The 26,665-nt window shown below is 39.5% G+C and overlaps 2 protein-coding genes across 4 annotated transcripts; both read left to right on the plus strand.

Moving 5' to 3' along the window:
- Nucleotides 1–3,026: 3,026 nt before the first annotated feature.
- ctdsp2 (CTD (carboxy-terminal domain, RNA polymerase II, polypeptide A) small phosphatase 2) lies at nucleotides 3,027–12,071 on the plus strand. The gene is made up of 7 exons (XM_040038194.1): nucleotides 3,027–3,712; nucleotides 6,610–6,788; nucleotides 8,014–8,115; nucleotides 8,473–8,529; nucleotides 9,715–9,807; nucleotides 10,140–10,325; nucleotides 10,707–12,071. The coding sequence occupies exons 1-7, from the start codon at nucleotides 3,652–3,654 to the stop codon at nucleotides 10,830–10,832; spliced, it is 804 nt and encodes a 267-aa protein (XP_039894128.1). The 5' UTR covers nucleotides 3,027–3,651; the 3' UTR covers nucleotides 10,833–12,071.
- Nucleotides 12,072–13,400: 1,329 nt separating this feature from the next.
- tegt (testis enhanced gene transcript (BAX inhibitor 1)) lies at nucleotides 13,401–26,318 on the plus strand. 3 transcript variants are annotated; one of them, XM_040038198.1, is made up of 10 exons: nucleotides 13,401–13,691; nucleotides 15,939–16,042; nucleotides 16,148–16,256; nucleotides 20,359–20,479; nucleotides 20,561–20,609; nucleotides 20,756–20,853; nucleotides 22,861–22,940; nucleotides 23,036–23,136; nucleotides 24,096–24,171; nucleotides 25,311–26,318. In XM_040038198.1, the coding sequence occupies exons 2-10, from the start codon at nucleotides 15,987–15,989 to the stop codon at nucleotides 25,332–25,334; spliced, it is 714 nt and encodes a 237-aa protein (XP_039894132.1). In that variant the 5' UTR covers nucleotides 13,401–13,691; nucleotides 15,939–15,986; the 3' UTR covers nucleotides 25,335–26,318. The 3 variants fall into 3 exon arrangements, with proteins under 3 accessions (XP_039894132.1, XP_039894130.1, XP_039894131.1); XM_040038196.1 differs by having other exon boundaries at nucleotides 13,402–13,691; nucleotides 15,934–16,042; XM_040038197.1 differs by lacking the exon at nucleotides 13,401–13,691 and adding an exon at nucleotides 15,626–15,650 and having other exon boundaries at nucleotides 15,934–16,042.
- The last annotated feature ends 347 nt before the right edge of the window (nucleotides 26,319–26,665 follow it).

The following is a 26,665-nucleotide window of genomic DNA, read 5'->3' on the forward strand; positions in this document are numbered from 1 at the left end:
AAAAGCTCCACACTGGGGGGAGAAAATGCAATAAACACTAACATGGCTTCACATGTTGACTTTAAAAAAAATGCACGGGTGCACTTATTGCTCTTAAGTGGTTGCGCTTTGGTCCCGTTAGAGCACTGGAAGATTGGTGGAGGGTTACGCCTGCAGCACCCCCTCAACCCTTAGCCCTTTTAACAGCTGCTGACCCCGCTGCTCTTTTGCTGTCTTGGAGAGGAATACCAGAAGATGAGGGCAGCAGAACGCAGGCACTGATAATGAATTTCAAGTTGATTTAGTAAACAGTGGCATCAGCTTTAAACCACATGACATTTTCCAGCTGTGCGGCCCGTACTTGTTTTGTATATATTTTTACACCGAGCTGTCAGTGCTGCCTTAAAATGTCCCACACCAGGAATGCAAACAGCGGGGCCATTCTTGTTTATGTCTTGCATTGTGGCCGCTGTGGGCACTGGCTGAGCTCGCGGTATAATGGGCCCACATGTGTTTGGAATGGACCGTCTCAGCTGTGTAGTTATTCCTTTTATTAACAAGCTGCTTCTCCGTTTCTTCCTACAGGTTTACGGTCTGTGCCGCTTTCAGTGTGCTTTACATGTGTGTTTCGTGTGGTTAAATATAGCAGATATGTGCTGTTGCTTAATTTCACACCATATTTGCTTACTGTATGCTGCAGGGGAGAGGATCACTTTGATTTACTCAGAGGTCTTTGAGCTTTCAGAGGATGAGGAGGAGGCACTCTGCAGAACCTCCACGCTGTAAATATAAATATCTGGGGACCCGATGGTTGACCACATTGCCTAACATCATGTCAAACCCACTTCTGTTTATTTGAGCAAGGTCAAACAAATGTGTTTTAGTTCCAGCTGCTCAGAAAATCGCTATACTCGGTGTAGTGAAAATGATTATATAACACACAGGATTTGTCTGCAGTTCAATGCAACTTATTCAAATGAAAAACAACTACAACCACAACTGTTTGTGATTTTCCCCCCTCCCTCCCAGATGAATAAGTGGATGTAAAGACAGATAGCTTTATTAAATGCCACGCTGCACGACTCTATTCCTATATGATGCAACCATCCTGCAATGTTTATGAGCAGCAGCCTCATGCTAAAGTACAGTAACTGCAGCACAGTCTGAGTGCGTTATTGCGCAAATGTTCAGTGATTGCCATAACACAGTGGCTCCCAGGGCTGGAGCCGCACCCCCCCCCCACTCCACCCCTCCACCCAAGCAGTTTTAGGCAAAAAAACAAGTTTCATTTTAGTAGGAAGTGAAATGAAAGAGAAAAATGAAAGGAGCTTGGGTCATTGGTTTCACTGTGCCCTCTCTTACCTCCGTACATGAAGCTCTCCCATGTACTCCCGCATGGGGTTATATCTCTACCAGCAAAGCCTTTCACGTCTCCATGAAGGAAAAGGTGAAAAGCTCTTCCTGTCACATGGATTAAAGGTGATTATTTCAACTTTTAAATGAATCTTGTACAATTGTAAAATACTTTGTTTTTGAAAAGAGACACTTGAATCTTCTTACAGCCAGGGTTCTTTAAAAACTCTTATGTGCTCACGTTTTACTACTGCTACAAACACAGATTCCCTGTGTATTTGTTTAGTGTTTATCACTTTTATGTCCTTCAGTGAGCCCGGTGCTGAGCTCTTCCTACTCTTTTTCTTCTAATCAGAGGTTATGACATTGGAAAAACCAGGAATTTAGGGAGGTAAAGTAAAAGTTAAGCCAGAGGAAAATGCAAATTAGAGGCAGAAATCCAAGTATTAAAAACACTAAAAATAATGATAAAGCAGTATTTGCGGAGGTGCTGGTGGGTGTGTTTATTATTCTGGGCTATAATTTAAAAAAAAGGTAGCTGGTCATCTGGTTTAGAGGAATCATTATCTTTTAAAATTCATGGTAAGAGACTGATGAGAAGCCTGGAAGTTAAGTTAGCTCATGCTCGTTTCTCAGGCAGCAACCTATCTTTTGGCAGCAGATTGAAGGTTGTGCACCAGTCCCTGACTCTGCAGATGCCAGCACTCTTAAACCCTTTGATGTCACCCATCATTGTACCCTCTACAAGAACCATTCAAATAGAAAAATACTTTTTTTTTCTCCCCCATTTACAAAGCCATTCTTGTATATATTATGACTTTTAAGGTTTTAAAGTTTAGGTTAGAGTGCACAGCAATGCATTACCTTAGATATCTCTCTTGTGACTGTTATTATTAAGCAGTCTTGGGTGAGACAAGTATGTCATTGTATGTTTAAGCTCATGTTCTGTGATGTTTTATAAAAATGAAGGCTCCTGCTTTTCCTTTTGTGTCACCTTGTTCTTGATTTTTTTAATTATAATTATTTTATATCTTACATATATGTGTGTTTGAATGTAGAAATACATTTCTGCATATATTCACAGCCTTATCTTGACAGACTGCTAGTATCAGAACTGTGCAAAGCCACTTTTAAACACTGATCTGTTTTTTTATTATATATATATACATAACCTTTATTCGGCATTTCTGTAATGTACATTTTATCTCTGTGTCCTTTTCTTGGTTGTATTTCTATCCCTGAGAGATGCCAAACAACATTTCAGAGTACCTGAGCATAGTTACACTATAGATGATTTATATTTTATGTAATTTACATTGATTTCCCCCTGACTAAATAAAGGTTTCTATAATTACTTGGACATGATCACAATTTCAGCCACCTCTGATTTAGTTTTAATTAGAATAATGCACGTGAACAAACAACAAAATAAATAAATAGCGTCCCTAGTGTTTAGTTTAATAATGAGTGTATTTTTTTATTCCTCGTACACTCGCATGTTTCTTGATTAAGTTGTGTTCATCAGCATTCGTTTATTTATTTGTTAATAATTCACAAACAACGTGATCTCATTTGTTGTACGAGCAGCGCTGGAATGTGTTCGCTGCGGCGCGTGCTGGCCGGGGAGGAATGCCTTGACCACGCCTCCCCTCCTCCCTGGCGTCCAATCAGGGCGCGGGTACCGTTTCAAGGCGCCCGCGGAGTCCCAACCGTAGAAAAACAAAACCTGGGATAACAACAAAACTCTCGTTTTACACCCAACTACGAACCAGAATTCGTTTTTCCTCGCTAGATCTTCCGTACGCGATCGATCCTCGCTGTTTTCCGTCGCTCCTAGTGGCCTCTCGGGCGATGTTGTTTATCTGTAGTAACGGGGGGCTTGAAACCGCCCTCCCTTGCCCCATTTCCTCGGTTGTTTTCCTTCTCTCGCCTGGATTCTCCATGTTGTTGCTGCAAAAGTGAGGACTCTCAAAAGAGAGGGGGGCTTCTCTGCGATATTACCAGCAATACAATCGGCACATCCGAGAAGACGGGCCGCACGGAGTCTCAAATAGCGTCCGAAGAACATATCCAAGTGCCTTGCCCCCTCCCCAGGCGGACCCTCCGAGGGAAGAAGAAGAAGAAGAGGCGGCGGACGGGAGAATAATAAAGAAAGCCAGGAACAAGATAAATCCTACTCCCATCGAGGATCGTAACTGAGGCGGATGACAAGTTAACTCGGCGAATAATAACGTCAGCTTGTCAATAAAACCCAATGAGGGATGCCCATCAGTACTCGGGGACAGGATTTGAGGATTTTGAGGGCTCCGTGATTGTCAGATGGAAAGTTCTGTTATCACCCAAGTGCAAAAAGAAGACGTCCAAGTGTCACCGAAAACAGGTGAGATTGGGTGTTGTTTACATCCCAAATATTCCCAGTACTCTCTTTTATGTGTACTGTTTTCTTATAAGTGATTAGTGCGGTAAGAAAGCGCGTAGTGCGCCCATTTATTTGACAGTTGCGCGCTGCGGACGCGCGGTAAGAGAGGCGTATTACCCTTTTTTGACATCCACCACCGAGCAGAGTGTAATCTTTACATCTTATCGCTGGAAAACACAAAGAGACCGTGCCGAAAGCTACCTTAATGTGTTTATTCTGTTTTGCCACAAACCTGTTGTTTTCCTCCACCAATCGACTGCTGTTGAATTTGGAAATAAAACCGTGAATGTGAATAAATCCCTGTGTTTGTTTTTGTATCGGGGGCCAGATCACCGTGTAGTTCAATCTCCGTCACTATAGCTGAATTAATGCATCGGACGTAGGCTCAGGTACAAGTTCACAGTCTCCATTACGCACCGAGCTTAGTAGCTATTGTTGATCCAGTTTTTGCCTCTCTTTTTCTTTGGCAGTGTGTGTGCTCTTGTTGTGCAAACCCATCTTTCTGGTGTATTTTTTTTTACCCCCCAAGTTGTTCTCGGTGTCGTTGCCATGCCCAGCTTTTCCAAAATAAAAAACGAGCTGCTGTATTTATATCTATCGGGTTCCAGCTCGTTTGGCAACATCCCATATCCTTCTACTACTACCACCAACACCAGGTCGAGAGAACACGGGGAGCCCTGCCTGACTGTCACCACAGGCAGCACTTACAGCTCGGTGTTTTTCAGTCTTCACAAACTACTCTTCGTGTTTTTGTTAATTGACCATGGTGGTCACATATCCGTGCGCCGTCGGTGGCTTCACGAAATAATGCTGCGCTGCTCTTTTTTTATTTATTTATTTTTAATTTTATCGTTTCATTTGACAAAACAGCCCGAGTGGGATTTGTATTACACCATGCTGTATATTACAGGCCAAGAGAGCTTTAAGGGCTGCTGATTATACAGCAGGATTGTATAGAAATACCCGTGCCGCGGTATTGACAGCGGAATGCACAAACACACCCCTCTGCACACGCCCGTTGTAGCGCCGTTTCAAAGATTTCGTTGTTTGCACACTTTGCTTGCGCTTGAAAGAGGCTTTGCTCGTTGATTCAGCCTCTTGGTTGTAGTTATTACAGGTCTGTGGTGCTCCAGGTCATGTGTTGGTTTTACAAAATAATTCTTCAGCATTATTCTTATTATTAATGTCATTTTGCATTGCGTGTTTTGTGAGATTAAGGGATGTTTTGGATTTTGGATCCGTGTGTGTGTGCGCCATTCATAAAGCTCTAAAAGATTAATCTCCTTCTTCTCATCTCTCCATCCTTTTACATGCAGAGGAGATCTAATGTATGCTGTTATGTCACACATGGCCAATAATGTCTTCCTGTGGAAATCAATAGGCTGATTTGCATGGCAAGATGCACATTCGTGGGCTATAAATAATGGAGGTTGTAGTTTTTCCCAGTGAAAATGCTGTGTGCAGAATTACCAAATCAAGATCCAGTGTCCTTTGTCTCCTAAACATGGAGTTGTGTAACATGCTTGTTGTTGTCTGCATTATGTCTTCAGAGTGTAGAAGTAATAAATGTATAAATCTCTGAGTATGCAGTTGTTTGTCACTCTTTTCCACACTTCCTCTTTCTAGCAGGGACTAGAGAGTGTTTATGAACTATTTTAATTCTGCAAGTCCTCACATGAAATGCACTAGAGGGGAATCACAGGGATGTTTTTCCTCCCTTTTCTTACACTGGCGGTGGCACAAGTCTTTTTTGAGGCTGGGACGCTGGTGGTCACAGTGGCTGATCAAAGACCTGCACAGAGCACTGAGGTGTGACTGCCTGTCCGACTCGCTGGCTGCCTGACTGCCCGACCAGCTGCCTGTCTGGCTGTTCTGGCTCGCTTCAGGCAGCCCCGAAAGGTCCCCGAGTTTAAAATGGTTGGAATGTTTTCTGTCTGTCGAAAGGTACTGCTGAAAAGTGTGGGTTTTCCCGCCCTCTGTGATTATATAACATGTACCAGCCATTTCCAGCAGCAGCAGCAACGGCAGCAGCAGCAGAGGCATTAAAAACAGATTTCATGTGGAGGCTGTGCCATCCCTGTGGACAGATGGATGGTACCTTCAGGAATTAGAGAAACTCAATCTGTGTGTCACAAGCAGCTCCTGCCTAATTATCTTTTATGGATGAAGAGGAAAAAACAAACAAGAAAACATTTCAATGTGTTTGCATCAAGATTTCATTTTGGTATAAGAAAAAAGATTAGATAACATGTATCTGACCCAAGTTGTGGGCTGTAATTCAGGCCTCCACTCACCATGTTTCCCATGTTGACGACACACAGTTTCAGTGTCCGACATTACTTTTTTTACCAGTAGAGATGAAAATTTTACTAGCCCAACCCCAAAAACGCAAAATTAGTTATTGCTAGTTTTTAATCTAAATTTGCAAAATAATCAATAAATAAAACTTTAAAATAAATGTTTTGTTAGCAAAGGGCACTCCCCTCTTTAAACACACTCACAGGGAGGCTTTTTGTCATCTTTTAAGTTTACAAGAAATCTTTGCAAACGAACAGGCAGCCTTCATTTTATCGTCCTCTGGATGTAGTTGTGCCATCGCTGCGTAAAACACATCAAGTTAAAACTATCTTTGTGGACATTTTAATGTAAAAACACCAAGTGGAAGAAAAAAGTCCTCCTCGCGAGGGTTCATTTTAGCCAATTTGTTTCACAGGTGAACTCAATTTGTGGAAATGCAGTAGCTGGCCAATCAGCTTGCTCCACATTCCTTTTTATTGGTCCACAAACATTGGGAGCACTGGTTCTGTTGAGTGCTGCTGTTTCCTCATGAAGCGTGTTTGTGTCTCTGCTCCCGGCAGGCCAGGTGAGCCGGTCCGCCCTGAAACAGCCGCGGAGTTGCAACATCTTCAAAGCGCTTTTCTGTTGCCTCCAAGCTCAGGATGGCCCCAAATCACCAGCACTGCCGCCGCCGCCACCGCCGCCATCACCCTCCCAGCAGGGATTGCTGGAGTCACAGGAAAATGGGATGGTTGTCAAGGTAACAGTATTTGCATTTCAGAGATATTTCTGCACAGCTGAAATCAATTTGAAGACCTCAGCTTCAGCCCCTGCTTTTACTTTTGTTTATTTAAGATCTTACTTCCTTGTTGCACACACACACACACACACACACACTGCTTGCCATAAAAGAAGTGTGTGAATAGTTTAGCCATCTGTACGGATAAACTTAACACGCTGTTGTAAAACTGCACTTATTGTTGTCGTCTTTTTACAACTAAAACCACCGCTGCACCTGCTCTAAACGTCTTGAAAGCTAACCGCAACTGTCTGTGGATATGGAATCACTTTGATGTTCTCACTTTATCCCCCCCCCCCCCCCGAAGGAAGATAAGAAATGAGAGTGACTATCAGTCCTTTAGGCAGGCATGAGCAGGCAGAGAATCGGTGTATTGTGTTCCTCATAATTGCTGAGGTGGAGGGGAGAAAAAAAATAAAATAAAGCTCAGAGTGCTTGCTGGCCACGCTGGTGAGCGCTGTCAGCTTGATTAGGGCTTCACCACCATGTTAGGGGTATTTTAATGAGATGCCATGTTTGTTCATGTTGAGGAGTGTCCTCCAGCATCAGGAGCAAACAGCAAGCAGCATCTGTAGGACCCTGGTTATTGTCTGGCAGGCTTCTACTGATATGAAACCAAATTAAACATTTGGCACTGCTAGCTTGGTTTCATTTGGTTTCTTGTGTTTAGTTGAACAAAATTGCTCTAGCAGTCTCCCACCACCCCCTCCCCAGCATAGTCTTTCCTCGATCTTAATTTGCCATCCGTAATAGATAAGCCATTTCTGTTATGTAATAAAATTAATAATTAATTTCACTTTGCCTCTTCTCATAAAGAGGCTGGAATGAAACAAAACTAAGAGTGTGTGGGGGGGGGGCTGGCTGGCTATCTGAAAATGAGTTTGAATCAAGGTTATCGTTTTCCCCTGCAGGCGAATTCCTGTTGAGTTTGACAACATGCATTGGAGAAATACTGCAAAAAAGACACACATGCTAATCATAAAGCTATACCACACAGAGGCTGTTACAGTAAATCCTTAAACTTCCACACATGCATGCCTTAACAAAAACCAGTATAATCTAATTTCCCCAGAGGTAAAAATCCAGACCAAGCTTTCAGGTTTTCCATATAACTCAATGCCCTGTTGGCTACTTTGTGTTTCTCAAGTGTAATGATGAATATGACAGTCTACATGCATTTCTTTAGCTATCTGAACCAAACCTGCTGCCTGAGGTGACGGCCCAGGACCAAGGGAAGCTATGCGTGGTCATAGACCTGGATGAGACCCTGGTGCACAGCTCATTCAAGGTACCGATAACACCGGCCCAACATTATTTACCCATGTCAGTTGGTGATTTGATGTTTCAGCTTTTCCTTCCTGCAGAAATGACAGTTGTATTTGGGTAACATTGATTAAACGACCGCCTGTTTATTGGGCGTGTTTCTGCTGCGATTCTTTGTTTCTCTTAGAAAAGTCGTCGCATGTGTTTGAGGAACATCAAAGCGAGTCATATTCTATTTGTGTAGCCTATGTGCTGTGATTTATGGCAGCGATGAAGAGCCTGGTTCTTGCTGTTCAGCTGTTATGTAATGCCATGTGAATGTACACAGCGTGGCTCATGTGAATGAGCATGCCAACCATCTCCCTCTGTGTTCTCCCTCCAGCCTATTAGTAATGCAGACTTCATCGTGCCTGTGGAGATAGAGGGGACCACACACCAGGTAAACTACTCTGTATGAGTGCCTTTCCTGTAAGGGGGGTGTATGTATGTTGATGTGTTTGCAGTGGTTGCTGAGCTGAAAAGGGATGGGTCAGTTAAGTTTTTTTAAGATGGTTAAACAGAGCCCTCTAGTGGCCAGATTTTGAACAAAACTGCACAAGTCAAAGTGGATGCATCAGCAGGAAAATGAGTCATTTCAGCTAAAATGTCATTAATAATTGATACAGTGCCTCTGCAAGGACGATTTTGAAATAAATGTACAAGTATAGCATTGTGTTGATCTTTGGGGCACAAGGTCTTAAAGTTGGACGTGTGAAAATATAATTAACTAAGAAATGTGATTCGAGCGACCCCATGTGACGGTAAGGAATCCTGTGGGCCTCTGCCTGGTTCAAGTAATCCAGGATAGGCTGGTTAACACTGCACGGCCTATTCTTGATTACTTGTTTCAGGAACTGGCCATCAGCAGCTGACGGATGGAAATGAATCGTGCAGATGAACAAAAACATGGAAATCCCTATTAAACCTTCACACTTCAGACTAGTTGATCTTGCAACTACACTGATAATGGACATGGCACAAAATCTCTTTCAGAAGTGAGAGATGCACTTTCTTTTTTTTTCCTTTTTTTTGTTGTTTAATTTAAATTGTATGTTGTGTACTTTTATTTCCACTTGAACACTTACAAGATCCCAAAGTAAGCTGCCAGTTTAAGAAGTTGGTGCTGCACTAATCTTAACAACTATCTGTACTGTCTGGAAGACTAATAACTACCTTCTCTTTAAAGTGTTCTCCATGTATTGGATATCTTTAGGATTGGCATATTTCTCCTTCATCTTGTGCTAAGTCTGCATTTGTTTCAGCTTCCTGTCTTGATAGTGTATTGTTTAAAGGGGACCGCTTCCTTATCCTGTTTCCCAGTTAGTTTTAAAAACCTGTGTGAAATAAAGCTGAGGCATAATTATTTTTATAAGACTTAGCATATTCTAAGCTCTACTTTACAAAAAAGCCTTGTCCTAGACCTCTTGAGCACTAATTTTTTTTATTTTTTATTTTTTTATATATACTTTAAGCTTCATTGGCAATATTTGGTTGCTGTTGTTGGTGTGACTGAATTAAAATCACACATTTGGTTAAATGACAGTCGTGTGTTGAGCTGTTCACCAACCACTTGCTTCCCTTTCAGGTGTATGTGCTGAAGAGGCCGTATGTGGACGAGTTCCTGCAGAGAATGGGCGAATTGTTTGAATGTGTGCTGTTTACAGCCAGTCTCGCTAAGGTACTTCACATCAGATACTGACAGTGATCCTGAAATTAGATGCTGGAATAAAACATGAAGATCTTTGATTAGCTGATGTCTGATCTATCAGATTTGCTTTCTCTCACCTTTTTAGTTCCCTCTCTTACTCTAACGTGTTGATAGACACCTTAGTGAACACCCGCACCCTCCATGCTTAAAGGAATAGATGGGTGTCAGTTTATACACAACTCATCTTAAAGGCTTAGTGCCAGCTGTGTCCCAGCTTAATATTCTGTAGCAGCTTGGGACAGCTTAGCCCAGGCTTGTACATCCCTGCTCTTCCCTCACCTGCTACCCAATCCTCCCACCAGTACGCAGACCCGGTGACGGACCTGCTGGACCAGGGAGGAGTATTCCGGACCCGGTTGTTTCGGGAATCTTGTGTATTCCACCAGGGCTGCTATGTCAAGGATTTAAGCCGCCTAGGCAGAGACCTCCACAAAACCCTCATCCTGGACAACTCTCCTGCCTCCTACATCTTCCACCCAAATAATGCTGTGAGTTTGGACCAGTCTCTGAAAATCTGGTGCACACTGCCTTTCATAAAGGAGTTAGTTGGTTGTATGTGTCAAATTAAGCTGACTGAGGGTCTGAACTTGAACCACAGAAGTGAATTTGCTGTATTTGATCAATCAAGCCAGGAACATAACCAAATTATGAATCTGTCTGTACTAGGAAAAGGTTTTCCTGACCAATATGATGTAAAACCGCCAAACTAAACACTTGTCTTTAGTTCTCTTTTTCCTGAAACAAAAGGTAAAAATTACTTTCGTTAACAGCAACCTATGATAACTAAAGGTTGACTTGGCTTTGTTTACTTGGGGCACACTTAGCTAGGCTAGATGCACCTCATATAATCGAGTGTTTCTTTGCCCCAGATTCCGGTGGTGTCGTGGTTTGACGACGTGGATGATGCTGAGCTGCTAAACCTTCTTCCTGTGTTTGAAGATCTTAGCCAAGCTGATAACGTTTACACCCGGCTGGACCAGCTTCGTGGACATTAGCTTTCAACAGACCTGCTCGACTCCAACGGGAGCGCCAGTGCTAAAGTTGACTAAAATAGCCACGTGTATTCAGAACATAGACATAAGTTTCCAGACTGTTCTCTTTGCCTGCGCACAAAATCCTTCTGTTTAGAAAACTGCATTGGTATGAGGTCAAGGAAATTCTAAGCCTGGGGAAAGAGTATTGGCTCAATTGAAAGTGTATGTCACAAAGTGAGGCCTTTCCTCTGATCCAATGCTGACAATAATCACAAATCACTACTTTTAAGCACCACGACAGAGCTGCAAACAACAACAACAACAAAAACACCAACCAAAGCACTCCCATCACAATCACTCCAGTTGGTATGAATTTTAAAGGGGTTCTTTTGCCAAAGCAGAAGCCTGCCTGTCCTGACTTGACTTTTGGACATTGTTTTTGTTAATTGTGCCTTGTATGGAACAACAAAAACACCTTTTTTAATAAAAATGATTTTATACCTTTCATTTTAATAGGTTGTTTTATAAGGAAATCTATTTTTAAACTGTCAGCGCGGTTCCTCTATGCAACCCAGTTCTGTGCTCACATGGACAGTACCTCTTGTGTCGCCAGTCAAGCAGACATTACTGTAGCCTTATTTAACTATAAATGGGTGTCAAAACAAGTGTATTTTTAGTCATTTGTATCATGAAAGTGGTTTCTACATAACATGCAATATAAATCCTAAGTGGTCAAATTGACATTTGATACTATTGGTTATAAAGTTGGATGAATGGGGTGAAATCTTGTTTTTGGTCCTTTCAAAAACAGACACTGGAATTATTATTATTTTTATTTTTTTCCATAGGACACATTTATTTCTAAATGCCACAGTTTTAAGTCATAGTTTAATATTTCATTTGTTACTATATTCTTCTATTGCTCAGTGGCAAACAACTTGCACTTCTTTTATATTGACAGTGCTGTAAGTAAAAGCTGTGCCTTTTGAAATTAGGACAGAATGGTGTTTTGCCTGAACAGAGATTTGTAGGCATACACACTGATGTGTCATGCTGAGCGTGAGAAAACACTGTCAGGAGCAAGTGTAATGCCAGGGGCTGCGGTACTTGCAGTGCAACACTTGAAAATATCAAATTTGATATTTGGGGTTCTTTTTTTTTTTTTTTTAAACATGTCTTTTTCTATATTTATTGGCCAAAAACTTGTGTCCAGTACTTCATAATGCTCAACCTTGTGTATTGTAATCCGTTTGCCTGTTTTGAGGCTGGCCTTATCTGTGCCTAAATCATGCACGTTTTGCTGTCAGAATTAACTATACAAAACCTTACAGTTAAATCGGCGATCAGATGTAAAGAGGAGATTCAATCATTCAAGCAAACATACATTTGAAATCCAGTACCACAGAGATTTTGAGAGGTTACGTTTTTTTTTGGGGGGGGGGTTGAATGTTTTTTTTTTCTATGATGTTTTATGTCTGCATGTCAACTAGTGAAACATGACAATGAGAATATTGAAACCAGTTGTGATGACCAAAAGTATTTGTTTAAAGTCACAATTTGTCTTTGTATGAGAATAAATCCAGAACTTAATTTTTCTCTACCTGGTCTGACCAAAACTCTAAAAGACCTGCTACCAATTTTTATTTTCAAATAAGTTTTATTTTCAAATAAAAATTGGTTCTATTTTACTACCTTTGCGTATGTGTGTTTTATGCCATGTTACAAAGAAAATCACTGTAGTGTATTAAATATCTTTAAATATTTGATTAAGTTTTTACATCTAATGAAAGAAAAATTACATGTTTGTACAGTATATAGTACTTTCATGACCAACTTTACTAAGGTGCTGTTTTTAGGGAAACATTTGGGAACCAAATTACTCTTTTTGTCTTTTCTTTTAAACTTCATTTCAGAGCAGAGAATAATTTGTTTACTCGTTTAGTTCTAAAAAACTACCATCGTACAATTCGTACTTAAAAAGAAATAACATAATAAAGATGATACAGGCTTTTGTGGACTATTTAATTTATGATTTTTCTTAAATGGATAAAGCGAAAGAAAGAATTTAAAGCTTAACTGGGAACTAATTTACACGTCAAAACATTTCATTGACCAAAAAATGATGTTTAGTGGAAGCTATACTTCAAGTATTAAATTTAATAAATATTTAAGATGTAACCATAAAGAAACATCTTTTGCACATTTTTCTTTTCTTTTGCAGAGCTTAACAATTAAGTACAAAGTGCTATATTTTTGTCATTATAAACTATTATTGCATAGGCTACTTTTGGTTTAATGACTAAAACATAAGTGAAAATATTTCACATGTTGCATGCAGTTGCACCATTCGTCATGACTGATATCTCGGTCATATCATCGAACTTATATTTACACTCTTATATCCTCCTTATTTCGGTTTGATTAGAAACCGTTGAGACGGTTAAGTGGTTTCTTTACAGCGTTTATTTTGTGATCAAACAAACGTTGTTTTTACAGCACTAAAGACGCTTTGCTGATGATATCAGTTACATTTTTGTGTCGGCCATTTTAGGTGCACCGGTGACATTCGTCGATGACACACCAGGCAGTGCAGCATAATATAAATGTTATTCGAAAGTGCAGAGAAAATAACTTGTAATGTTTAATGTTTTTGAAAAAAAGAATTCATAATTACAAACAGCTAGTTGGCTCATTAAATCGCATTAGATAGCCGGTGATATGTCGTACTTTCGACCTCGCTGCGCGTGACTGGACTACAATCTTCTGGGCGTTTCCATGGTGACATCAGCAGGCTGCCGAGAGCTGACACGTACGGTTTTGTTTTAGAAAAAAAAAACTTAACTGTAAAGCAGAGAAAAGGAAACAGCTCGTAACAGAGAGGTAAGTAATATGCAGGTACAAATGCAACCGTTTTGTGCTTATACCGGTTTGTCGTGTTAACTGGGGCTGAAAATAACCGAAGAAAGAAGGAGACGTCGAACTGTGTCGTTAGCTCGCCATGCTTCTTGTTATTTGACGGGTACTGGCTAGCAGCGTTAGCTATTAATACATTCCCAGGCGTCTGCTTTTTGGCTGTCTGGTGCTCAGCTATCGTGTCGAATGGCTTATTGTCGTATTTATGTAAGAATAAGTAGTTCAAGCAGTCACCATGCTTCCCGAATCGGAGGCATGGCGACTACTAAACAGGTTGTTAGCATGTTTGTGTGCTAGTTATGGCATAAAGCTTGACATTTAAAGCTAACCTGTTGTGTAACTTCATCAAAGTAGACTACGCACTTCTAATCTTCTGTGTGAATTTCCTTAATAATGAAAGTAAGAATCACGTTATTTTCATAGCTTAGACTCCCAGTTGCTAAATTAAAGGTTTAGATTTGCTGGAAAATAAAGAGTATGGGGTTCGTAGTAAGGCCCTTGTCATTGTTCTAATGTTACTATTCATGTTTTAGTGATAACGAAATCGCCCTATGTATGAAATTTTAGTGTGAGACGCTTGTATAGCTGTTGAAATTGCTGCAATGTAAAGGTACATACCTCACTCTGAGTTGCTCAGTCACTTTCATTAAAACTTTGAGTTGTTTCTCTACAACTTTTGTCACCGACAACAGCTTCACGATACACAGCTCTTTTCAAAAAGCAAATTACTTTTGTGAAACTGAAATAATTATGCCTTTGCACCAGTGCATTACATGCAAGCAACCAGATATTAAGTTTTAAAATCAATAACTTGGCAATATTTAAAAATGCTAATTTGTTGGTTCAAAAAGTTAGGGTAAGCTTAATTTAAGAATGTTGTGCTGTGCTATCTTATACTGATTGTGCATTGCTAAAGAGAGAGAAAACACACGAACTTAAGGGTATGAGAATGTAAACATAAAGCAATATTCTGAGGTGCTTTTTAATTTTAAAGGATCTTCACAAAACCTTAGTTTAGCAAATTAAACTTATAACTACTAAAACTACTAGAAGAAAATATAAATATGGATATCTGAAGTATTTTTTTTTTTAAAGAAAAGTAAGAGAAATTGTACACAACACATATCTCTCACTTTGTTTTGAGACTGATCAGGTTTTTGTCATGTGTCCTATACACTGCACAGTTTGACAGATTTAACATTTTTAAATGTAATTTTACTTGATAGGTGTGATGCACTTTAACACAGTTCCTACACAGAGCATGAAACTGATGTGCTGCAGTTTAGCTATCTCAGCTTTTTTAGCATATCTGTGCCCCATACACCACAGTTACAGTTAGACTGATTGCACCATTCATGTAGGTTACTGCAAAATAACATTTACAGTAGCCTGTAAATGCAGTAAGAGTACATCAAGTGAAACTTGGGAAATGCATGAAATAAGGAAAGGATGGATAAAATGCATTAAAATCTGAGCCCAAAATGTACTTTATCCAATAAACTGATCATAATTATGAATAAAAAATGTAACACAGTATCACAACTGAAATAATAATGGATAAATACCCATGTGAGTCACATTATTTAGAAATATTAAAATTATGTAGTCATTTAAACAAGAGTGCACAATTGTTGGCATTCTTGTGCTTTTACGGTGTAGTAGTAGTTTTGTGTATGAAGGCCCAAGAAGATTACATTCAAGTTTTTAATTAAAAGAAGAACAAAGTGTGGTATTCTGCGCATAAAAATACCTTTAAAACTGATCTCAGTACATGCATTCTTAATCTCCTCAAAAACAAAAGTGCACCTACACAATTGAGCTAAATCTCCCAATCCTTACAGGTTTCGGAATAACACATTGCATACTGTGTTGCCTTGTTGTAGGCAGCGAGAAAAGTACTGGGGTGCTGTGTCTGAGTGTGAAGAAGTAAGTTGTGTTATAAAATTAGAAACTGAGTGTAAAGAGGAGAAGGGTTTGGCACACTTGGTGAATATTTTGGCTGCAAGTGTTAGTGGCATCAGTAATCACCGTTACTGTTTAAACATTCAGAGAAAACTGCAAAGATATACCCAGTTTCTTTCCACTAATCATTAACAAATGGTTGCACTTGTACTACCTGCTCCAGGCTTACAGTCATCATGATAGAGGAGTTTTTACTCTTACTGTTTTAAGTGGAGCAGAGGTTTAATTTACGTTCATATTTGTTAAGAGAAGACAGCGTTTCATCAGAAGTCTCATCAGATCTCAGTCCCCGATTTCACCATGAACGTGTTTGACCGCAGCATCAACACTGATGCCCTCTTCAAGTTCTCCCAAATGTACGTAAACAATTTATGTGGTAATGAAACGGTCGTCATGGTCTGCTTTTTAACTTGCCTTTTCATCACTCATGCCTCGTTCATGTATTATCCCTCTTCCTGCAGATCTCATTCCACCCAGGTGCACTTGAAGAATGTGTACTCAAGCTTGGCAGTTTGTATGTTTGTGGCCGCTGCCGGCTCCTATGTCCATGTCGTCACACGCCTCTTTCAGGTAAGCATAACGAGATGCAGCTTGGCCTAGCTGTACATGTACCTGTAGATGGTCTCCTACAGGAAAGTTTATTTTATCCTAATATAATTAACATAAATTTTACCTATCTAGGATCTGAAACTATCAATCTCAGATATTTAGTATATCACTATGCAATATCTGTTACATGTCAGATTAGTAAAAAATAAAATATATATTTGGTTACAGCTAAATAGAAGGGTACTCTGTCTTTATGTAAAACAAAGGGGAAAAAAAGTAGTCCTAGTTTACAGTACTGACAGCACTTTTATTTTCTAAATATTTTATTTTATAAATGTTGCCTTATAAATGTCTGCAGCACTTCACTATATGGATGCTGATCTCCACAGTGACCCTAAATCAAACACAGTCGCACAGCTAAGGTGGGAAGTTAGTCCAACAAAGACCAGCTAAACTTTCATTACTGATATTTATTTATTTCATGTGTTTATTATTATTATTATTATTATTATTATTGATGACAAGCTCACAATTTGTTGCACAAATTTCTCTGGGGATGTTCTGCTGTTCTTCGGGCACATTTTAAGCTCTCTTTTTTTTTTGTTCTCTGTTTCTTTTTAAAACACCCCAAAGGTGTTTGCTACTGGATTTGAGTGAGGTAACATGCGTCCATTCTACTACAGTCTACTTCCTCTGTTAGTTGTCTGCAGCCAGGCAGGCAAGTTGTCACCCAGTATTTTTGGTATTCCTAACAGGCATACCTGTAACCATCCATAAATCCAGACTTTTCCAATACTCCTCAGGCTTCTTTTTATATTCATTGCATTTTTTTAAATTCTTGGATGTCATCTGAAGCAGCGGTCACCAACCTTTTTTTGCGCCATGGACCGGTTTATGTCCGACAACATTTTCACGGACCGGCCTTTAAGGTGTTGTGGATAAATACAGCAAAATAAAACCAGTATCGGTACAAAAAGATGGGTTGGGGACCGCTGATCTGAAGAGAATAACATTATGCAGTCACTTTCATGCTCTGTCATAGAAAGTTTTTTTTTTTTCCTCCCTCTGATAATCCTCCTGCCAAGCCTGAAGCACAAGGGTCAGATTGTGCAAGCACTCGGTCAGTGACATTGTGGTAGTAGGAAAGACATCCGAGCTCGACTAGTGGCCTATTCTGTACCTTGTGATTACTGCTTCAGCTATGTTCTGACTGATTTCTAGTTGTTAACAGAACTTCATGTGTCCCCTTTTCCTCTTTTATGAAGAGCTTGCAATCAAGTTTCAATTCCTCAAAGTTCTTTCACATGTGGAGCTGTGATGCAGACAGCCCATGTGTCCAAACCTAGAAAGTTCTGGAACAACCTATTTCATAATCATATTTATTCATTAAGGCTGATTGAGCCCATGATTTTCAGTCAGTTGTGTTTCAATAATCAACAATTTTCTAACTTGTGTGAAGTAATCATAGGTGTAGCCTATTTTGAAGCCTGTATTTCCAGTGTAGTGTGTCTCTCCCTTCACCCTGGATCATGGAGTGGTGTTGGATGACTTTGCGTGATGAGTCTTTCCTTCATCAAAAACAAGCGGCTCGTGATAGGTACTGATGTGGGCGTAACAGAAAGTTACAAATATTTATGTTCTGGCATCAAACTGGTTTAAATGCAGTGAAGATGTTTCAATAGTCCATCAGAGAGGAAATTCAGTTCCCTCAACTGAGTTAGTAACTCTTTTTATAGAACTGTAAAAGAAGTATTTGGAAGTATATAAATCTGTATTTTAGTTTTTGCATTACTGCTTGGTTCACAAACCTAAATCTGTCAAAACAATCATCAGTCAGTAAAAAAGAAAAATAGACGTGGCAGTCTCATGAAAATGAGTAAGATCTCAGGTACGACTCAGGCCATGTTTGTCATTTATAACAGGCACGTCTTCACATCTCATACCCAATAGGAATGTCTCAACCATCCACGCTCACACAGGAAGCGGCTTCAAGCAGCCACAGGCAAAATAACCACTGACAATGCAAAGTAGCCGGGTCCCAGGTGAGGTGAGGAATTGAAGCCACTGCTATTAAGAGCACAGGATTGCAGTGATTCCCCCCCCCCATTTCCATTCCCTTATTTTGTGAATTCGTGTTGCAAAAGAAATTTCCACAAGGAAAGTAAATGTGACCAAAAGGCCTGCGTTTGCATTGTTTTTGGCAGACCTGAGGGAAAGTTATGGAAATCCAGCCTGCTCCGATACTATGGAGCCCAAAAAGCCAGCTGATTGGGTGGTTTGAGCAGGAAAGAGGAAGCACAGTTCAACACAAAGAGGACGTTGGGGGGGGCATCAGACATAAAGTAAATAAGTGGGCCAATTTAAAAAGACAAACAGTGGCTGCAGTGGACAGTTTTCATTATTTAAACACTTGGTTTCACTTCGCGAAAAAGTTCTTTCGCTATTATGTCTTCTGTCCACAGCATGACCAAGAATAGCCCACATTACTGGTTGTTCCACATATTTTTATGGCCTCCAAGTCACAGTACACAACTACAATATGTACAACTAACATACCAGACATGTTGAGCATGACATCTTTGTTTTTGATTATTCATTTAACTTTTACAAGTAACTTCCCAAGTTTTGATGCAGTTTCAACCAGTCTGTCATTTAACTGATTATTGCACAGAGGTGTACTCACTTGTGTTGTGTAGTGTTTTTACTGGACAGAATAACACCAAATACTGACAGCTTTTCTTCAGCAAGTCTGCTGCTGAGGTGGCTTGTTTGAGATGTAGTTTTCTACTAATACGATTTTGTTCTGCTCTTTCTTTGTTTTGATTTGGTTTGTTTTTTGTTTTTTTCCATTACATTTGAAATTCAGGTAGTTTCCAGAGTAAGTTTGACAGTTTCGGTTTTGTTTTTAATGTTTGAAAAGTTTTACTTTCGATTGTGTTTGTCAAGGGGAAGATTTTATAGCTTCAGAATGAATAAAACAGGACAAACAGATTACATTTTCAAAGTCTCAATAGGTAGACAAGGCTTCTCAAAGTGACAAATACTAAGACTAAAGAAATTTCCTTTATATTTGTTTTGTTAAGTCAGTAAGAACATAATAGTCTTTGTTTGTTTTTTATCAGGTTTTTATTCCAGTTCAGTTACCTAAAATACTTCTTAAAGCTTGATTTAACTATAATAACCTTGATCCTGACCTTATTCTCACGGTAGCAGATTATGGTTGTTTACACCATCATGTGCTGCTGTAGATGATGGTGTAAACAACAGGTGGTATTTACTGTCTAACAGATCTTTTTCTCCCCTTAAGGTTTAAATACTGTGAGAAACCTTGGTTGTATTTGTTTTTTGTTGTTGTGGGGTTTTGTTTTTTGTTTTTTGTTTTTTCCTCTTTGTGAAGTATAGAAGGTCATCGATGGTCATTTACAGTGAGCATTATCACTACTAAGCCACTCAGCACATACTTTGAAGCTTAGTCACCTCTATCCCATGTTTGATGTGATAACAACAACAGCTTTTAGAAGAAAATGGGGGGGGTGGGGGGAAGTCTCACCATTCATCAGCCATCTTAGATTAAGTCTGAGCAGGGCTTTTAAGCCACTATTTAAGTTAATTGGGACAGCCAATTTTAAAAGTTATTACTGGGAGTCAAAAGTCAAATCTAAATTAAAAGAGGTAAGTGTCTCTGTAGTTATTTGGTAGCAAGACTTGGACGTAAAGACTGAAAGACGTAGGTGACAAATTGGAAGGAGCACAGACATTTAAAACCACTGACAATAAAGAAGTCCAGACGCTTTTCTTTGCAAGCTCCTTTGACTACGATGACCTGGATGACTGAGAACCTTCACAGACACTGGCAATAACCATGAAAGAAAATCATGCACACATGAAGAGACACCATAGAGCAAATGGCCATAACAGAAGCATTTATTGCGCATCACAACTCTGCAGGTGCATTTCAGATAATGCTCGTACAATGGGTCAAAGTACATGTCTGTAATTTGAATCTGAATTTCTATATAAGTAGTTTATTAACACCTTGTAGCTTTTTTATCTTAAATTAATGTGAGTATTGTCTTGGCCACAGTACTGGTACCTGTGTTTACCCTGTACCCCTGTTTTTTAGGGTGGTGTGCTGTCTGTGCTTGGATCCCTGGGGTTGATGTTCTGGCTTGCCATGACCCCCCACAACTCTGAGACAGAGAAGAAGAGACTGGCTATCCTCGCAGGATTTGCCTTCCTCACAGGTAAGTTCACAATGTGTTACTGTTTGTGTGATCAGAGGTGAATGGTCTGTAATTATGCCTAACACAGTGTTTACTCACCAGGTGTTGGCCTTGGACCCACACTGGACTTTGTCATCTCTGTCAATCCGAGGTAAGTGACAGATTAAACTTTGTCTGCTAACAGCTCAGTGAGTGAAAGTTAGTCATATAAATCTGAACCTCTTTATGCAGCTCTAAGCAAACCAAAGAGTCAATAAAGAACATATTATTTATTTGTCCTGGTATTCTTCTCCTCAGTATCATTGTGACTGCCTTCATGGGAACCTCTGTGATTTTCATCTGCTTCACTCTCAGCGCCCTCTACGCCAAACGCAGGACCTACCTGTTCCTTGGAGGTAATTGTGCTATCTGCCACCCATAACTAAGACAGTTTACATCAGTTTTTGTCCATAAGACAGATTATAATTATTGTAAACTCAGGGTTCACGCTGTAGTTTGTGGATCCAAAAACAGATTTAAAAAAAGTCCCCTCTGTATGTTTCATTTAGTCACAAATTAATTCACAAGTTTAAGTATTCGAGTTAAAAACAGCCCAGTGAAAGATTTTTGTTTTTTAATATTCACAAATATACTTGAGAAATAATAAAAAAGCAAAACCAAAGCACAAAAAATACAACTATCATTTTAGGTGGTTTTATTTAATTTTTTTTATATTTAGTCATCTGATATTAGAAAGTGTAAACAAATACTAGATGATATAAAATCCACAAACTCTATACCTGGTAGCTACTGAATGAGTTCAGGCAGAAACGGTGCTTATATATTCCTGGCATACCTTCTTCTCATTACTGCTAAATACCCTCTAAAAATTTTATTTATTTATCTATTTATTTATTTTTAAATCAGCCAATTAAATACAAATGAAACCTCTCAAATGATATTCGCTGCCCTGATCTGGAAAAACCTTTTGTACAAGATCTCCAGTTTACTCTCCCCCCCATCCTCCACCCCCCTAAGAACACCATTTGCATTATTTTAAAATACACCAAATTGTTAAAGTGACAAAACTGACGGACTGAGCAATCAACACAGCCTAAATCTATTACAGTTTTAGGCTATGTCTACACTAGCCCAGATAAATTTGAAAACGTTGTATACGTCTGAAAACGCTCCGCGTCCACACTATTGTTTTAATTTGTTTTCACAGAGTTGTTCATCCACATTGAAACGGCCAAAAATGCTTACGTTAGAGTACTGCGCAAGTACTGCTCTATTTCTGTCTGCCGTTTATTTACTTTCCGGCTCTTTGAAACGTCGCAAAATGTTAAGGAAAAGCACAGAGTTTTTTTTAAATGGACTAACAATGAGGTGTTGTTGCTGCGAGTAACACAAAGGTGCAAAGTTGCAAAAGCGAGTGAGAATTAAAGAATTTGAAGAAAAGCTATGTGGAGCATGTACAAACTGATATTAATCTTTAATGTGGCTGTCACAATTGAGAGCAAACAAAACAACTGCTGTGTAATGCCCTCCGCTATCTTAGTTTAATTGGTCACATGACTGCATCACATGACTAAAATGTGTCATCGTTTTCGAAAAGGCTCCGGGTTTGCTGTCAACACTGCGACGTGAAAACGGCGTTTTCAAAACGCTCCGTTTTCCTTGACCCAAAACACCGTCTCAGTGTGGACGGGAGGGCAAAACAGAGAGAAAAAGATGCGTTTTCAAGCTAAAACGTATTAGTGTGGACATGGCTTTAATCTCAGTTCAGTTTTGGCAGCAGTGAACTTTCCCTAAGAGCACAAATTCACTCACTCGTCAGTGCAGCTGAAACCAAAGTGAGTAAAAGTGCAATAAGAAAGTCTGTCTGGAGCTGATAAAACTTACAGGTTCACTTACAGAAATCTTGTAGGTGTGTTTGTCTCTAGATTTCTCACCTGGGCCACTTTCAGCTTTCCATTCTTTTCAAACTGTTGGAGCGTTTACCTCTATAATCCAGAAATCTCTGAGCTCCTGTACATCTGTATTGTTAGCAGTAAAAACTAACATGATTGTACAACAGTGAGCATAAGCTAGGTTTTAGACAGGCTTTACACCCAAAACACCCTAATCTGGTCTTAAAACTCTACCAGATGAGGCAGTCGCCCCCTCGCCTGATTTTTGTTTTTGTTCAATTTGCTTTTTCTTTTAAATTATATCTGAAGCTCAACAGAATCCTAAAAGGGTCCGTATAAGTTCAGGAACTGTGTGATGTTTAAGTTACTTAATCATATTAAATAACCAAATAAATAAATTAATAATAAATACAATTTTTCAAAATTTTCTTATATATTCATAAACCCCTGACATTAGCGGTAGCATTATCCAGGAAAAGTGATGCCCAGCTAACCACTTTGTCTCCTCAGGCACACTCATGTCCGGCCTTTCCCTCCTGTTCCTGATGTCTCTGATGAACATGTTCTTTGGATCTATGGTTCTGTTTAAGGTAAGTGAACCAAACAGGGCCATCCACCCTCTGCTAGAAGTTTGATCAGCTGTAAGTGAAAATGTGCCGTTTAACATCGTCATCTTCTCTGACAGGCACACATGTACCTGGGGCTGCTCATCATGTGCGGCTTTGTCCTGTTTGACACTCAGCTCATCATCGAGAAAGCAGAAAACGGGGACAAGGACTACGTCTGGTGAGGAAATGTGCTCACTGCTAGCAAAGTTCCCATGAGCCCTTTATCTGCTGGCCTACATTTCCCTATAACCAAATGCTGTGCAAATGCATCATCCCACAGTGAGCCATACAACTGAGCATCAGTTCTCAAAAGTAATTTGATGCACCACATTGTATTATCAGACGCGCTGGCAGCTCGTTCTACTTGATGATGTTCTTCAGTCGGTCTGACTGTATCTCGACTGACTGATTTCTGTAGCAGAGAGGGAGATTCTCAGTTAGTAGACAACAGTATATTTGACGATGACCCCGAGGCCACGACCAGTTCTGATAAAAGACAGCATAACACTTATTTGGGTAACTGGTGTGTTGAACAGTCTGTTATATTTAGCGACAAGAGTTGTGCCTGTGGCGGCTGATTAACTGTGACCACAGCCCTCTCTGAGAGGGTGGAGTTTGTTTTTTGGCTGTGCTGACGGAGCTGTTTTGAAGAAACGTCATTTGAGGTACTCCATCTTCAGGACTTTAAGCTGGACTGTTGGATTGGTGATTGATCAGATGTGTAATGTGAAGAGCTGAGCCGGAAGGCAAAGCTTTGGCTTTATTGATCCATCTTGGTAAATCACCTGGCTCACATTTAGACCAGTTCGACTCATTGCAAAGACTTTGGGTGTAATCACGCTGCTGAAAATGCTGCTTTGTGTTCGCTTTGCATTCACTTTCCAAAAGATTGATGGAGTTTCCTCAGCTTGATAATGGCGATAATGTCCCCCCCAACTGTTTTCCTGCAGTTCATCAGAGCGATTTCTTTTCCAACCAAGAAACCGCCATATCATGTTATGAGGCCACAATCGATCTACTCAGTGCTGTAGATTGATTGATCGGTCTGGGCCTAGAAAAGCTGCATACTGTATGAAAACGCCCAATATGTTTTTACAGTTCAAAAACCACCTCTGAATATCTGTTTTTATTTTTCAGGCACTGTGTGGACTTGTTTCTTGATTTCATCACCGTCTTCAGGAAACTGATGGTCATCCTTGCCATGAACGATAAGGTACTGATATTATATGACTGCAAAATACTGTCTTTGAACATTTCCAGGAATGTCTAGTGATGGCTTGTTGTAATAACAAAAGTTGTTTGTGTACATTTTAACAGTTAAAAATACGTAAGGGAGTTTCCCTGACGGTCTAGTCTATTACTCTAAAGCTATAAAGAACTACAAAAGCACTTTAGTTGTTTTGGCTCAGTCCCAAATATACCATCTTGCTGCTGTACAAAGTCATTAGAGCAACAAATGTGTAGTCTTCACTGATGTAAATGGTCTCCACAAACTTATTTATAAGACCATTTTTGTGAGCTGTTACTACAGAACTTAAACATAAACTGACTTCAGGCTGAAATCCAGTGAAGTATAAAAAGGCTTATTGTTTTTTTGGCCTTTTCATGCTTAACAGTAACAGAAATATAAAATATGTTTCATATTTATTTTAAAAAAAAAAATGCTGATGTTCTAAAAGCCAGTTCACTAAAGTCACACAAAGAGCACATTTTTCTTATTTGGCCCTCATGAATTTGAGCTATGCAAATATTTGTGGTTTCATTTGCTGAGGTTTTGAGATATCTGAGAAAGCACCACAGTATAATGACAGGAAATTTTATTAGTGGTCCACAAAAACAGTGAAAACTGAAACTTAGCATTGTGGATTTTCACAAACAGGGTCACAGAGATCTAAACATTCGTAGTGTTAACGTTTTAATATGAGGAAAAGTTTGGTTTAAAGCTTTTTTTTTTTTTTTTTTTTTTAGTATTCTTAATTCTAACTTCAGACAGAAGGTATTTGGTACTTTTAATTTTAGTTAACTACACCTTGGACAGTTTTCATTTCGCTTTATACTCCAGACACCTGTCTAATAAACTCGCATGCATTCATGAAGAAAATCATGTAATGAAGAAATAAATGCCATACTTGTAGCTGTAACTGTAATTTAAAACTGGGACGTCTGATTGTATCTGAGTGATGACGATACTCGGAGACAGGTAACTGAAAATGTTCTGCATATTCCGTGTGATCAGCGCGGCTCAATATCCTGAGGCTGAAGTGAGACACTCTGTTTCATAATACATAACTACAGCACTCACAACAGCAGCTCGACCAAACTAACTGTCCCTGTTTGTGTTTTTGTTTTCAGGACAAGAAGAAGGAGAAGAAGTAAAGAGTCTTTGAGTAGCAGGAAAATAAAAACAATCAGAAAAGGCACAATTTGCAACGCACTTGGTGCTTTTCACTTTCTGTCTTCATTTTGAAATTTAACTCCTATGTGGTCTTACATTGTTGAAAATTCTTTGATTTATCATATACTTTTTTTCTAAACTTACAAGGGTTGAATGTAAGTTTATGGTATGGTATGCTCGTCCCATCCTGGCTGTGAATGAATACTTTAACACTGCAGTGATAATGCTTGGCCTGTAGAGGGGAGCGTTGCCCTATGATTGCTCCCAGAAGCTGAGCGGCACCTAATGAGGATTTTTTTCATATTTACTTGTTCTTTAGTGCCATAAATTAACATTAATAGGCTCCTTTTTATAGTGGGTCACGTGAGCTTCTGAAACTGATAATTGTAATATTTTATGTAATTTCATTATTTATAGTTTTCCTTGGATCTCTTAAGTGAAATGTTGCCACATATGGTCCCATGGTTTTTGACAGCAGCTCCTCCTTTTCAGAAATTTTCCTCTGATTTGTTTTGCTCCCACGTTTTTTGGTTTTGGGTAAGAGTGAAGAGTGCTAACACTAATTAAAACCCCAGAAGCCTGTCAGACTTGTTATGATCTACACTGAACTCATTCAGAGGGACTTTCAGCCACTTGCTGGTTTGGATTTTGGATTTTGGCCTCATTGAGGAGGAAGAATTGCTGCCATCTGTCCTTTTCTCTTTCATTTTGTTCCTTCAACTTGGATTGACGGGCGAATGATTCAGACCGCTCCCCTTGTAAATCTGTTGTCTAGACAATAGTTTGCCAGATGATGATGTTAACCTGAAAATTTGGCATCTGTATAATTCCTTTTTTTCCTCTTTTTGCCTTTTTTTTTTTTTTTTTTTTCTTTTCAAAGTGTATACTGTGAAAATTTTATTTTGTTGATGTAAAACTGAAACTAATAATTTGATACATTTGCTCAAATAAATGTGTTGAACGTACTGAGACAAAGTGATTGTGTCTTTATTACAGGCCTCTGTGGTTGTACTCTAATCTATGTAATCTGTACCTAATGTGTTATAGATGTGGGGGCATCTGTGGCTCAGGAGGTAGAGCAGGCCGTCTACTCAGATCCCTGTGTCAAAATATTCTTGGGCAAAATATTAAACCTCGAGTTACCCCTGATGCATCCACCAGAGTGTGTGTGTTTATGGGAATGCTGGGGAAGCACTGAAGCATAGAAAACAGCAGTTTAGCTTTTAGAAAATGTAAGATTTGGCTTTGAAAATTGTTATTCCAAAGCTTTGAATCCCCCCCCTCCCAAAAGGACTTTTCTACTCAGAAAAAA

The sequence above is a fragment of the Simochromis diagramma genome, unplaced genomic scaffold (assembly GCF_900408965.1).
Source record: "Simochromis diagramma unplaced genomic scaffold, fSimDia1.1 OVJJ01000061.1, whole genome shotgun sequence".
Lineage (NCBI taxonomy): Eukaryota > Metazoa > Chordata > Actinopteri > Cichliformes > Cichlidae > Simochromis > Simochromis diagramma.

What these genes read in the sequence shown, in the direction of transcription:
- tegt (XM_040038198.1), top strand. Translation starts at nt 15,987, where the DNA reads ATGAACGTGTTTGACCGCAGCATCAACACTGATGCCCTCTTCAAGTTC. An exon ending in CTCTTCAAGTTCTCCCAAAT is followed by an intron (nt 16,043 to 16,147) that starts GTACGTAAACAA and finishes CTCTTCCTGCAG; the next exon opens with ATCTCATTCCACCCAGGTGC. An exon ending in GGGGACAAGGACTACGTCTG is followed by an intron (nt 23,137 to 24,095) that starts GTGAGGAAATGT and finishes TTTATTTTTCAG; the next exon opens with GCACTGTGTGGACTTGTTTC.
- ctdsp2 (XM_040038194.1), top strand. Translation starts at nt 3,652, where the DNA reads ATGGAAAGTTCTGTTATCACCCAAGTGCAAAAAGAAGACGTCCAAGTG. An exon ending in TAGAGGGGACCACACACCAG is followed by an intron (nt 8,530 to 9,714) that starts GTAAACTACTCT and finishes CTTCCCTTTCAG; the next exon opens with GTGTATGTGCTGAAGAGGCC. An exon ending in TTACAGCCAGTCTCGCTAAG is followed by an intron (nt 9,808 to 10,139) that starts GTACTTCACATC and finishes TCCTCCCACCAG; the next exon opens with TACGCAGACCCGGTGACGGA.